Here is a 15,398-nt window from a genome sequence, read left to right as displayed (position 1 = left end):
AAAACAAGTGCCAAACACGGAGCAACAATAGCAACAAGAGCAACGACTAATCAATTGAAGAAAGAGTATAATCCACAAAAATGAAGCTGCTGTTCGAGGCTCGAAATAAGATATTACGAGCCTCCAATATGATCTTCACCGTTCCAATCCAAGACCAAGATGTTACGAGCATTCAGCCAAAATTTCAGCCCGATCCAACGGTAAACGAATCGGAAAACGTGATTTGACGTTGGCTGGTCGGAATAAAAATCTGCAGCAAAACAAATATTTTTCTTCTCTCCACACTAACACTTGTCCTTTCCTTCTCTAGTGTCTTGATTCAACTAGACACTGTTGTGATTTAACATTTTTCTATCAACAATGTTGTGGTTCTGACTGTGAGAACATCTCATGTTGTTCAACTATTCATTAGATTGCTAGGGTACAATCTATATATGGGAGGCAAAGATTTATGTCCTCCTCCGTGTTATTATTATTTTTGCAATATATATACAGGTTGGGGTCTGCCTAACCCCATCATAATGATGAACCTTTGTTTAAAAGAAAATGCTTCGACTAATTGCATCACTAGAAAGAAAAGATTGTTTTATATTTTATTTATTGTTCCAAAATCCCAGTTTTAACTATATAACTAATTTGTTTTGAGTCAAGTAGATAATTGTTTTGTCCTACATTTTATATATCTAATCCCATTACATTGTACGATCTGAATTATTAGAATGACATACTAATGTTTCGAAATAAATTCTAATATTGATGCATGTAGAAATCAGAATAAGTAAATAACTTTAAAATCTAACATTGTCAAAAACTTGAAACGGATAGTATTCGATAAGATTTATAGTTATTTACTAGATATGGCTATTTAAATATGGCTATTTGATTTCCTTGGTTTGCTACTAGATTCAGAATTTCAGTTGGAAAATTTTAAATTAGCAATATCATATATAATAATAATTGAAAAGTCAAAATAATTAAAAATAAGACAAATTGAAAAAAAGGAAAATTTTGCGGGGCCGGGACGGGCGGGTGTGGATGCTAGTGAAAATGCTATGTGGGGCGGGGCAAATTAAAATTTTGTGGGTTAAGACAGAACCCCCACTGTATCTCACCGTTTGCCATCCTTATAATTAGTAGTAATACCTTTGCATTTCAAAAGTTAGAAAAATATATGATATTTTAAATTTTTTTTAAAGCTTTTAATTAAAATTTGGCTTTAAACCACCAACTTTATTAAGTTTCTCATACTTATAATAAGTGTTCCTTACTGCGTAGTCATAACACATAAGTAAATGTTCGACTAGAAAACATAACTCTGATGTATTTATTTATTTGATGGAATAGCAACAATATAATGAAAAGATTCATATTCAATATTTTGGTTGTATTGGGTTTTCATAGATACTATATAAAAAGCCTCAGTAATTAGTGCCTGAATCGTTTCCAAAATGCAAGTGATATCGAATTGATAGACTATTCAGACGGCAAAGTTTGCATTGTGTGACTGAGTGACTCTACAACTTATTCTAGTACTACTAAAGTGCCTTTTTGAGTTTTACTTCACAGCTTATTTAATTACTACAGAAGTTTTTCAGATAAAATTGCAGGAAGCATATTGATAAGTTTCAAGATCAGCAGTTAGACAATATAGAGGACCTGATTAATACTACTGAATTCGGACTAACTATACGGACTGTTTGAGCAGAAGAGTTGAAGGCCGTCTTGTAAGACGATGTTTGGCTAAGCTTGTTAAACTATATTAAAGCACGTGTGTATATTTATTAGTTGTATAAGTGAATAGTAGACGATACACATTATAAATAGGGGTAGATACACTGTAGTGTATAATTTTCAATCTGTAATAAAACAATAAAAGTAGAAGAATAATATTGCAAAGAAAGAGAGAGAATTCTTATTGAATTTTGGAATGATTTACATTGGGGTAAGACCCCTCTATTTATAGGGGAAAAATGACTTAGCCACAAAGTAAAACTCTCTACAAGATAGACATTCATCTAAATAGAATTGTATTCATAACACTCCCCCTTGAATGTCTACTCGATAAGTAATGTGCCTCATTAAAACCTTAACTAAAATAAAACCCAATGGGAAAAACAATTCTAGAAAAGGAAAAAGAGTACACATGTTTAGTAATACGCCTTTTGGTTGTCTCGTTAAAAACCTTACAAGGAAAACCCAGTGGGACAAAACCTTGTAAGGGAAAAAGAGTGCAACGCGCATTAAACCCCCCTGATGAGAGCATCATTTCACATCCTTGAGCCTTCGCATCCCGATCTTGTACACTAGCTTCTTGAAGGTTGACGTCGGTAGAGATTTTGTGAACAAATCAGCCATATTATCACTTGAACGAATCTATTGCACATTGATATCACCATTCTTTTGAAGATCATGTGTGAAAAATAACTTTGGTAAAATGTGCTTTGTCCTATCTCCTTTTATGAATCCTCCCTTCAATTGAGCTATGCATGCTGCATTATCTTCATACAAAATTGTGGGTAACTTGTCACATTTCAAACCACATTTATCTCGAATAAGATGTATTATAGACCTCAACCACACACACTTTCGACTTGCTTCATGAATAGTAATTATCTCAGCATGATTAGATGAAGTAGCCATAATTAATAGCTTAGTCGATCGCCAAGATATGACAGTGCCTCCACAAGTAAATACATTACCTATTTGAGACCGAGCCTTGTGTGGGTCAGATAAATACCCAGCATCAGCATAACCAACCAGATCGGGACTGCAATTGTTGCCATAAAATAAGCCCATATAGGTAGTCCCTTTTAGATACCGCAATATGTGTTTGATTCCATTCCAATGTCTCCTTGTATGAGCAGAGCTATATCTTGCTAAGACATTAACTGAAAAAGTTATGTCAGGCCTTGTAGTATTAGCAAGATACATTAGTGCACCAATTGCACTAAGATATGTTACTTCAGGAGTAAGTAGCTCTTCATTCTCTTCTTGAGGTCGGAATGGATCCTTATTCACATCAAGTGATCGAACAACCATCGAAGTACTTAATGGATGTGCTTCATCCATGTAAAACCGTTTTAATACCTTTTCTATGTAGGCAGATTGATGAACAAAAATTCCATTTGCTAAATGTTCAATTTGCAAACCAAGACATAATTTTGTCTTTCCAAGATCTTTCATCTCGAATTCCATCTTTAAATAATCAATTGCCTTTTGGAGTTCTATAGGAGTTCCAATAAGGTTTATGTCATCAACATATACTTCAAGTACAACAAATTCCGATGTTGTTTTCTTTATAAAAACACATGGGCAAATGACATCATTTATATAGCCTTCCTTTAATAAATACTCACTAAGAAGATTATACCACATTCGTCCTGATTGCTTTAGACCATACAAAGATCTTTGCAATTTGATTTAAAATATTTCCCGACACTTTGAATTATGTGCGTTTGGCATTTTAAATCCATCGGGAATTTTCATGTATATCTCATTATCAAGTGAGCCATAAAGGTAGGCGGTAACCACATCCATTAAATGCATGTCAAGCTTTTCATGGACAGCAAAACTAATGAGATAACGGAAAGTTATAGCAACCATAACGAGTGAATATGTCTCTTCATAATCGACACCAGACCTTTGTGAAAATTCTTGTGCAACAAGGCATGCCTTATATCGTTGTACCTCATTTTTCTCATTTCTCTTGCGTACAAATACCCATTTATAGCCAACGGTCTTAACACCATTAGGTGTTTGGACTACAGGCCCAAAAACTTCACGTTTTGCAAGTGAATTCAACTCAGATTGGATTGCTTCTTGCCATTTTGGCCAATCAAGTCTTTGTCGATATTCTCCAATAGATTGATGTTCAAGATCCTCACTTTCTTGCATAATGCTAGATGCAACATTATATGCAAAGACACAATCCACCGTTATATCCACTTAATTCAAATTTGTCTCAATATCGATTGGATTTATTGATAGTTCCTTATTTTCTTGAGCCTCGGGCTCAGTGGATTCCTCATGAATCTCAGAATTTATTAAATCGTGGATTTCTTCATGAGGTTCTTTCGTAGTGTCATTTTGATCATTTGTTTTCCTTTTTTTAGGATTTTGATCTTTGGAACCTAATGGTCTACTACGTTTTAGGCGTGCTTTTGACTCATTAGCTATGACACTAGAAGATTGTCCAATAGGGACATCAATACGGATTGGAACATTCTCTGCAGGGATATGTGATTTTGTTATCCTTTTCAAATCCGTAAATATGTCTAGCATTTGATTTGCTATTCTCTGCAAATGGATAATCTTTTGCACCTCTTTTTCACAAATAGAGGCACGTGGATCAAGATGAGATAATGATGGATTTTTCCACAAAATTTTCCGTTTGGTTTCACCAACTTCTCCCCCTAATTTTGGGAAAAGTGTCTCATCGAATCGACAGTCTACAAATCGAGAAGTGAATAAATTACCCGTTAATGTTTCAAGATAGCGAATAATGGAGGGCGATTCAAACCCAACATATATTCCTAACTTTCTTTGGGGACTCATTTTGGTGCGATATGGCGGTGCTACAGGCACATATACTGCGCATCCAAAAATCCTTAAATGGGATATATTAGGTTCATGACCCAAAACTAATTGCAATGGGGAATATTTATGATAATTTGTTGGTCTGAGACGAACTAGCATTGCTGCATGCAAAATGGTGTGACCCCAAACAGAAGTGGGCAGTTTCGTTTTCATGAGTAACGGTCTTGCTATCAATTACAGACGTTTAATTAAAGACTCTGCAAGATCATTTTGAGTGTGAACATGAGCTACATGATGTTCCACTTTTATCCCAATTGATAAGCAATAATCGTTAAATGCTTGGGATGAAAACTCAGCAGCATTATCGAGTCTAATAGACTTAATTGAATTATCGGGAAATTGTGCCCTTAATCGAATTATTTGTGCTATTAATTTTGCAAACGCGAGGTTGCGAGATGACAATAGGCACACATGGGACCATCTAGAAGATGCGTCTATTAAGACCATAAAATATCTAAACGACCCACTAGGTGGGTGAATAGGTCCACAAATGTCCCCTTGTATACGTTCCAAAAATGCAGAGACTCAATTCCAACCTTTGTTGGTGATGGTCTAATAATTAACTTGCCTTGATAACAAGAAGTGCAAGAAAATTCATTATTTAAAAGAATCTTTAAATTCTTTAATGAATGTCCATTTGAGTTTTCTATAATTCGTCTCATCATAATTGATGCAGAGTGTCCCAATCGATCATGCCAAAGTATAAAAGTATTGGAATCAGTAACCTTTTGGTTTACGGTAGAATGTGCCTCAATTGCACTAATTCTTGTCCAATACAGGCCACAAGATAAAGATGGAAATTTCTCAATAACCCTCTTTTGGCCAGAGACATTCTTGGTAATGATGAGATATTCAAGATTATTCTCATCTATTGTTTCAATATGATATCCATTTCGACGGATATCTTTAAAACTCAACAAGTTCCTTTTGGACTTGGAGGAAAACATTGCATTCTCTATGATAAGTATTGTTCCCTTAGGCAGAGTTATAGTAGCTCCCAGAGCCTTCAATTAATTTACTACTACCAGAAATTATAGTAACATCTGCCTTACACATATTTAAATGAGAGAAATATTTCTTCTCTTTGAATATTGTATGTGTCGTACATGAATCAATTAAACAAATATTTTTACAATTAAACTCTGATCCAAGTTTGTTTGTGAGATATTCATATTTGCTTCCCATTGTTTGACATACAAAAGAAATATACGAATAAACATTAGTATTTTTAGAGTGTATACTTATAATACTAACGAATAATTTAAAAAAAAACAAATTATATTGCGATTAAATATCTCTATGTACTGTAGCCTGTATCAAGTGCTCTACACTTATGGATATATAAGAAAATAACATCCACATAAACAAAATAACATTTGAAGACGTAGTTATATACAAACATTTCTAAAAACACGTGTTAACTGCAATTCTTCTTGTTGTAATCACAATGTAATATTAAAATAATAACAAATACTACTATCTTATTTTCTCGTATGGTTTCAAGTATGAAAAAAAAAACTAACTACAACGAATAGCAAAAATAAAAATAAAAAATTAAACTACTCAATCATCTTTAACCACGGATCCATCACCGATCAAGTAGTCTAATTTTCCATTAGGGCGTTCAAAAGAGTCTGTCACATCTAAGTGGGTGATGTCAAAATCATTGTCAGAGACAAAATTGGCTTCAGGGCCTTTATTCTTTAGAGATGCTTGATAAAGCTTAACCAAATGTCTTGATACACGACAAATATTTGCCCAATGTCCTTTTTCACCGCAACGATAACATTCGATTTCTGAACCATTTGCCTTTGCTTTCTCATCATTCCCTTTCCACTTTTGGTGGTTATTTTTCTTTGGGGGGTGATTAACACCAGGAAAATTTCTTCCTTGTCCACGGCCACGACCATGACCACGACAACGACCACGAATAGGGCCACGACCTTTTCCACGCTTAGCATAATAGGAATACACCTCATCCACTTCAGGCAATGGTGTAGACCAGTGGGTCGATTTTCGTGATTTCTCATGGGCAAGTCATTGTTTCGCTCAGCCACAAGGAAAAGAGAAATCAACTCAGAGTACTTCTTGAAACCTTTCTCTCTGTATTGCTGTTGCAAGACCATATTGGAGGCATGAAACGTTGTGAACGTTTTTTCAAGCATATCATAATTAGTGATAGTATCTCCACAGATTTTCAATTTAGAAGTAATTCTGAACATTGCAGAATTATATTCAGAAACAGACTTAAAGTCTTGGAGCCTCAGATGAGGCCAATCATATCGTGCTTGTGGAAGAGTGACCAACTTTAAGTTGTCATATCTTTCTTTTAAGCCATTCCACAAAACAAGTGGATCTTTGACTGTGAGATATTCTATTTTCAACCCATCATCAAGGTGATGACGCAAGAAAATCAAGGCCTTAGCACAGTCTTGGGTGGATGCTTTAGTTTTGTCTTTAATGGCGTCTCCAAGACCCATTGCATCTAAATGGATTTCAGCATCCAACACCCATGTCATATAGTTCTTGCCCGAAATTTCAAGGGCAACGAACTTTCTTTTCATAATATCAGTCATAATTAAAAGAGGAGAAAATTTGTACCTTAATCTTCTTGAGACGGTAGAGTCTCGTGCTGATAACATGTAATAAAACAATAAAAGTAGAAGAACAATATTGGAGAGAAAGAGAGAGAATTCTTATTGAATTTTGGAATGATTTACAATGGGGGTAAGACCCCTCTATTTATAGGAGAAAAATGACTTAGCCACAAAGTAAAACTCTCTACAAGATAGACATTCACTCTAAATAGAATTCTATTCATAACACAATCCATTGTATTTTTCTACAATTGTACAAAGGACCTCATTTTCTTTCTGATGTAATTGAGAAGAAACTTTCTAGAAGCTTCACCTCCTATGGCTCTCCTCAACCACCATTAGAGCTCACTTAAGGTGAGCTTGTCTTCTTCATCTTCCTTACTATTTTGTCATGGTATCAGAGATTGGCTCTTGATCCTAAATTTAATTTAGTCGTTTTTCCTTCTCTATTCGAGCATAGTCTCTCGACACTCTCTCTTCCTGTGCGAACATCGAATTTCCTTTAGATTCTTCAAATCGACCCTCGATAATCATGGGCGACAGTGAGAACATGACAAATTCCACGAATCTGGCTCTAGATTCGACCAGTACGCTGTACATGCATCCCTCTGAGAGTGTTGGCTCTATAATTGTACCGACGATTTTTGACGGATTAGGATATAGATCGTGGATAAGAGGAGTTCTAAGAGCTCTCTCAGTGAAGAATAAAGTAGGATTCATAAACGGAAAGTGCAGAAAGCCAGAACCTCAGGATCCTAATTATGATTAATGGGAGCGTTGTGGTGATATGGTCACATAGTGGATCCTAAATTCTATTTCGATGGATTTGGCGGATAGTCTACAGTATGTTAATGATGCTCAGGAACTTTGGAAGGAGCTTGAAGACAGATACGACCAGACGAATGGGGCGAAATTGTACCAATTGCAAAGGGAGAAAAATGAATTGAGTCAAGGAACCCTAGATATCATGGGGTACTATACTAAGATGAAGAAACTATGGGAAGAACTGAACACACTAAATGCACATGCTCAGTGCAAATGCAATTTCACATGTGGTGCTAAAGCGAACATACAGAAAGCAAAACAGGATAGAAGGCTGATTCAATTTCTAATGGGACTAAACGAAGTTTATATTGTGGTTAGGGGGAGCATTTTAATGATGAATCCATTGCCCTCACTTGCACAAGCCTTTTCAATTCTCATCCAAGAGGAGAAACAAAGAGAGGAAAAACCAAACAATCAATTGGTGATGGAATCCACTGCCCTGAGTGCTAACAGATCGGGAGGAAATAATTTCAGGACAAATTTTGGTTAGCAAACAAGTTTTGGGGACAATGCTGGATATGTGAACTACAATCAGGAAGAAAATAGAACTGGAAACAACAACTATAGAGGAGGACACTTTGGGAATAGGCCACGACCTTTCTATGGCTATTGTAAGAGACAAGGTCACACTAAGGCAAGGTGCTACAAGCTACATGGCTATCCCCAGGATCCAAGGCTCAATAAAGGAAAGAGAATTGCTGCCAACGTACATGGAGGACAGGGAGAGAGTGCTATTGAAGGTGCAGATGGAAGCAATGGTATTGCACATGAACAAGACAGAACTATGCAAGTCTCACTAAGAAATAGTACAATCAACTAGTGAGCATCCTGGAGAATTTTAATACTGGAAGTGGAGGAAATGAACTAAAATCAGGAGCTGTGAACTTTGCAGGTATTTCAGCTTGTTCAACTCATTTTGATTCTGAATCTGGCTCATATGAATTTTCGAAGTCTATTACTGACTCTTGGATTCTTGATTCTGGGGCATCAAACCATATGACCTATAATAAATCCATGCTAACTAACATAAAGACCTTAGTCTACCCTTTTCTAGTTACTTTACCTAATGGCTATAAGGTGAAAGTGACACTAATGGGAGATGTGGTAATGAGTCCTAAGTTCACTTTGAAAAGAGTCCTCTTTGTCCCTAGTTTCAAGTTCAACCTAATCTCAGTTCACTGTCTGACAGTTCAATTTGATTGCTTTGTCATATTCACCAAATTTTTTTGCATCCTTCTACAAGACCCTTCACTGAAGAGGCCTCTGGCAATTGGTGAAAGTAAGGATGGTCTGTACCTTTACAAAACAGATTCTTGCAAGTCCAACAATCCAGATTCCTGCAAGCTTAATTCTTTAGTGTTTGATAATTCATCTAGTGCATCAAATAAAGGTGATGTAGTCACTCAGCCTACTTCATCTAGTATAACCAGTGTCAATAGCATTAGTTCTCACCCTACTTCACATACTGTATCTAGCTTGCATAATTCTGTTTCTCCTGTTGTGACCAATTCATACACTTATCACATGAATGTAATAAACTTGTTACCAACTCTTATGTGTAATCTAAAGTAAATACTAATTCTGCATGTAATGCATCTATGAATGATAAATACACGATTGATCTTTTGAGGCACAATAGATTGGTGCATGTACCCTTTGTCAAAATTAGAGGGATTAAATCTATACCTTTCCATTTCTTATCCAAACAACCCTTTATCTGTCCAATATGTCCAATGGCTAGACAAAATAGGTTGCCTTTCTCAGAAAGAACTATAACAACAACCAAAATATTTGAAATCTTACACATTGACCTATGGGGGCCTTATCATGTGCCAACACATGACAAGAATAAATATTTCATTACCTTAGTAGATAACTACAACAGATGTACTTGGACTCATCTACTTAGTTGCAAGAGCAATGCCTTACAAATAATCAAGGCCTTCCCTGCCATGGTGAAAAACCAATTTGATTGCTCCATTAAGACCATCAGAACAAATAATGATCTTGAATTTATAAACTTTGAAATTACTTCATTCCTGAAATCTAAGGGAATCATACACCAGAAAACATATGCTTATAAATACCTTTTGGCTTATATTAGCTTATTCCTTTGGAGGTCCATATCATATTATAACTATATTGGGAAAATCAAATTAATATATCGAATTAATTATGTGGTGACATGTTATGACACGCGGATTGGTAAAGGAATGACAGTTGGCAAAAAATATTTGAAGAGGCATGAGTTTTACCAGGCGCGGGCAAAGATCCAACAAAGCTAGAAAGGATAGGTGCTCGAACCTCTTGATATTCTGAAGAGGTATCCGAAGAATGAACCTAAATAGCAAAAGGATATAGATACGTATTATTGGTAATTAATAGACATTAATTACGGAAAACATTATAGAATCTGTATTGAAACAGTTACGATTGCCAATTATAACGTTACATTAAATGCCATTAATTGTCCATAATGGCTCCATTATGAAAGGAGAAAAACGTATTACTTAGAAATAGCTATAAAAGGTGAGGAATGAATACTTGTAAGGACACAAAATATTATTGGAATATACTGATTGACTTTACTTTCTATTCAACTATTATTTACACCAATTATTTCTATTTCTACTTGATTATCAGTAACCCGAGTTTTTCTAAAACAAGCTTTGACCGAAATTCCAATTTCTAGTTAAACAAATTGGTTCCATTACCGGGAATCTGATAATCATCTGCTTTCCAAATCTATTCTTCTGTCAAAAATAACCATGTCGAATGTCAACGAAAATAACTAGCACAATTTACCACTCCAAGATCCACAACATCAACTGAACGAACAAGATGACAGAACCCCACCTCCTTCTCCACAACATTCTCAGCGACAATCACGAGAGGGGACTCCAAACAGATCTGAATAAAATGAAAATAACAGAGTTTCAAATGAACAAGCTATCGAAGAAGCTCTTAAAAAATTAATTTCTCAACAGGTCAACAACGCTCTCCAGGCTTTTACTAGCCAGTTGCCTATTGTACCGCCAACACCAACTCCAAATAACAACACTTTGGAAAACTCTCGTTCTGGACTCGTTAATTCAGGCAGTAGTGGAACTCCCAGCGAGTCTCGTGATGGAGAACCAGGTAACACAGTTAATTCTGATTTACAAAATTTAGTTTTAACTTTCCAGAAACAGCTCAAGTAGCAAAGCGACCGCATAGAGAAAATACTCGGAGTACCGCCTGTAATCAAGGGAATAGATATGGACAAATATTCACGACAACCTTTAAATCCAAGTGCCGCTCCTCTACTAATTCCGAAGAAATTCAAGATGCCCGATATTCCAAAATACGATGGAACAATTGATCCACGAGACCACGTAACTGCATTCAGAACTGGTGTAAAGGGCAACGACTTGACCAAACAAGAAATTGAATCAGTATTGGTCAAAACATTTGGTGAAACACTCACTAAGGGAGCATTAACATGGTATTCTCTTTTACCCAAAAATTCTATAAATTCTTTTGCTGAGCTTGCGGATTCTTTTATTAAAGCACACTCGGGAGCTCAAAAAGTCGAAAAAAGAATGGAGGATATTTTCAAAATAAAGCAAGGAAATTCAGAGCTTCTTAGAGAATTCGTAGACAGATTCCAGTGTGAAAGGATGATGTTACCACGCGTACCTGATAATTGGGAAGCTATGGCTTTTGCCAGTAATCTAAATGAGAAAAGTTCAGAAGCCACAAGATGACTCAAGGAAAGTCTGCGTGAATTTCCAGTAACAACTTGAAATGATATTTACAACAGATACAACACGAAGCTGCGGATAGAACAAGATACCATCATTTAGTCTAAAAAAGAGGACAGGGTAAGTTCAAGACGTGCTGAAATTGAAAAAAGATCTGGTAAAAACATGTACAAGCCCTTCATGGGACCAGCCGGAAGAGACTCTTGTTTAAAGAAGGATAACTCAAGGTACGATCATAGATCGGGAGAAAGAGAATCAGGGTCATCATCAAGGTTTGGAAAAGCGTGAAACACGCGAGAGGTGCGAGATGATGATAGAGGCTCAAAGGCGAAGTTTGACGGTTACAATTTCAATGTTAGCACGTCAGAGTTAGTAACAGTATTAAGAAACATGGGGATAAGGTGCGATGACCAAAAGAAATGAGATAAAACCCGAATAGGCGAAATCCTGATTTCTTGTGCAAGTTTCCCAACGATCATGGTCACAAAATGGAAGATTGTAGATTGTTACAAGGTTAAGTTGACCATTTGTTAAAGCAAGGATATCTAACCGAATTGTTTAGTGAAAAAGGTAAGCAAGTGTATATGAAGAACAAACAGGATCCCCCTAAGCCCTCTTTACCAAAAAGGATTGTTAATGTTATAAGCGGAGGATAAGAAATTAGTGGCGTGACATATACGACAGCCAAGAAAGTTTCAAAATTTACATTCACACACAGGAAGTGAGTTCGACATATTTTGGAAGAAGAAAGTATTAAATTTGATGATGCAGATGTAGATGGCATACTAACCCCACACAACGACACAGTGGTAATATCTTTACTTGTACATGATACTAATGTAAAATGAGTTTTGATTAATCTAGGTAGCTCTGTGAATATCATTTTGCTAAGAGTGGTAAATGAAATGCAAGCTGATACCAAAGGCGCACACTTTATCTGGTTTTGACAACTCAAGCGTCGTAACAAAAGGGGAGATAATATTCACCACATTCGTAGAAGGATTTGTCAAAGACACATTTCAGGTGGTAGAGATGGACATGGCTTACAATATGATTCTCGGTAGACCATGGATTCACAAAATGGATGTTGTGCCATCTACTCTGCATCAAGTTGTTAAATTCCCTTCACAATGAGGAATACGCCAAATCCGTAGTGATCAACAAATGTCTAGGAGAATCAACTCCGTAGCAGATTCAAGTGCAAAAAATGAAGAAAAATAGCAATCACAGAATCCAGTTGAGGATGCTGCAACACCAGCCTCAATTGAACACGAGCGAACAAATGTAGACTCGAGGCCCGATTCCATCCAAGAACCAGAGGAAAATGAAAACATCAAAACAATAATTGTGGAATTGGAAGCTGTAGTATTATTTGCACTTTGGCCTGAAAGGAAAGTTTATATTGGGGCCAACCTAAGCCGCGAAATGAAAGGTAAGTTGACTGAATTTTTGAAAACTAACGTGGATTGTTTTGCCTAGTCCCATTCTGATATGACAGGAATACCTCCGGAAGTAATGACTCACAAGTTAAATGAAGATCCATCATATCCACCTGTCAAAAAAAAGAAAAAAAAGCAGGGATCTTTCAAAAATCAGTTGATTCAAGACGAGGTACAAAAACTTTTAAAAATTGGGTCCATCCGCGAGGTAAAATATCCAAATTGGTTAGCTAATACTGTAGTAGTACCTAAAAAGAATGGCAAGTGGTGAGTTTGTGTAGATTATATTGGCCTAAACAAAGCTTGTCTTAAAGATTCTTTTCCATTACCGCATATGGATCAACTAATTGATGTCATTGCAGGACATGAATTGTTAAGTTTTTTAGATGCATATTCAGGGTATAATCAAATAAAATTGGATCCCATAGATGAGGAAAAAACTTCATGTATAACAGACAGGGGGACTTACTGTTACAATGTAATACCATTTGGTCTCAAGAACGCCAGAGCCACATATCAAAGGTTGGTGACCAAAATGTTTCAAGAACATTTAGGGAAAACCATGGAAGTCTATATAGATGATATGGTCGTCAAGTCACGACAAAAAGAGGATTATACCCATCACTTGTTTGATACATTTTAGATTCTCTGTAAATTTAACATGAAGTTAAACCCCGAGAAATGCGCATTTGAAGTTTCGTCAGGTAAGTTTTTGGGATTTCTTGTTTCTAAACGTGGTATTGAAGTAAATCCCGCGCAGATTAAAGCTATTGAGAAAACTCCTGATACACTTACAAGTAAAAAAGAAGTACAGAGACTGACGGGAATAATAGCAGCCTTGGGAAGATTTATTTCTAAATCATCGGAAAAATGCTTCAGGTTCTTTTCAGCTCTAAAAAAGCAGGATCAGTTCGAATGGTCTGAGGAATGTCAACAAGCGCTTAAAAATTTAAAAGTATACTTGTCAAATCCACCGTTGCTTGCAAAACCAAAGGATGGGGAGAAACTACTCATCTACCTTGCTGTTTTAGAAATAGCGGTCAATGCTGTTTTAGTTCGTGAAGACCAAGGTAAACAGTTTCCAATTTATTATGTTAGCAAGTCATTATTAGATGCTGAGACTCGGTATCCTCATCTAGAAAAACTTGCACTTGCTTTAATTATGGCATTTCGGAAATTAAGACCTTATTTTCAATGCCATCACATCTCTGTAGTAACTGCCTATCCCTACGTAATATATTACATAAACAAGAGTTATCAGGTAGGTTAGCCAAGTGGGCCATAGAGCGAAGTGAGTATGACATTACGCATCAACCTAGAACTGCAATAAAATCACAGGTGTTAGCAGATTTTGTAGCAGATTTTAGCTAAGGGATGAAACTAGAAGCAGAAAAAGAACTACATGTATTTAATGGATCTAATCCAGGAACTTGGACTTTATTTACTGATGGTTCATTGAATGTGAAAGGGGCAGGTCTAGGAATTGTTTTGGTACCACCCACGGGAGAAACCATACGACAAACCATAAAATGTCACCCTATTACTAACAATGAGGCAGAGTATGAAGCTGCGATTGCAGGTTTAGAACTGGCACACGAGCTTGGCATAGAACAGGTCGTAATAAAAAGCGATTCACAGCTCGTAGTTAACCAAATACCGGGGACTTATACAGCCAGAGAGGCAAGAATACAACAATACGTGGAAAAGGCACGTGATCTGGTTAGGCAATTCCAAATTGGAAAGTCGTGCAGATACCAAGAGAAGAAAATGTTGAGGCACACACCCTAGCTAATCTTGCATCTGCGGCAGAAGTGACAAATGATGAAAATGCTTCTGTAATTCATTTATTTCATTCAGTACTTGATCAAGACAAAAACGAGGTAAATTTTAATAATTTAACTTGAGATTGGAGGAACGAGATTGTCACTTTTTTGCAGTATGAAATTGTACTTGAAGATAAGAAAAAGGCTCAAGCACTTCGCAAAAAAGCTGCTCGGCACTGTTTAAAGCAAGGAAATCTTTATCGTAAAATATTCAGTGGTCCCCTAACAAGATGCCTCGGACCTTCTCAAACATAGTATGTCATGAGAGAAATATACGAAGGACATTGTGGAAATCATATGGGAGGAAGATCCTTAGTAAAAACCATGATTAGAGCCGGTTATTATTGGCCCAAAATGGAAGAAGACGCGGAATAT

The 15,398-nt window shown here is 36.3% G+C and overlaps 1 protein-coding gene across 1 annotated transcript; it reads right to left on the bottom strand.

Annotated features, from left to right (window-relative positions):
• Nucleotides 1-6,159: 6,159 nt before the first annotated feature.
• LOC138868611 (uncharacterized) lies at nt 6,160-7,076 on the bottom strand. Its single transcript, XM_070146174.1, has 2 exons — nt 6,692-7,076; nt 6,160-6,578 (listed from the first exon to the last, which is right to left on the bottom strand). Exons 1-2 carry the CDS (start codon nt 7,074-7,076, stop codon nt 6,160-6,162), a joined length of 804 nt encoding a protein of 267 aa, XP_070002275.1.
• Nucleotides 7,077-15,398: the final 8,322 nt, after the last annotated feature.

The sequence above is a fragment of the Nicotiana sylvestris genome, chromosome 5 (genome assembly GCF_000393655.2).
Source record: "Nicotiana sylvestris chromosome 5, ASM39365v2, whole genome shotgun sequence".
Taxonomy (NCBI): Eukaryota; Viridiplantae; Streptophyta; class Magnoliopsida; order Solanales; family Solanaceae; genus Nicotiana; species Nicotiana sylvestris.
The sequence above is the reverse complement of the archived record's forward strand: the minus strand, read 5'-3'. Positions and strand labels throughout refer to the sequence as shown.

What these genes read in the sequence shown, in the direction of transcription:
- LOC138868611 (XM_070146174.1), bottom strand. Translation starts at nt 7,076, where the DNA reads ATGGGTCTTGGAGACGCCATTAAAGACAAAACTAAAGCATCCACCCAA. An exon ending in ACAGCAATACAGAGAGAAAG is followed by an intron (nt 6,579 to 6,691) that starts GTTTCAAGAAGT and finishes CATTGCCTGAAG; the next exon opens with TGGATGAGGTGTATTCCTAT.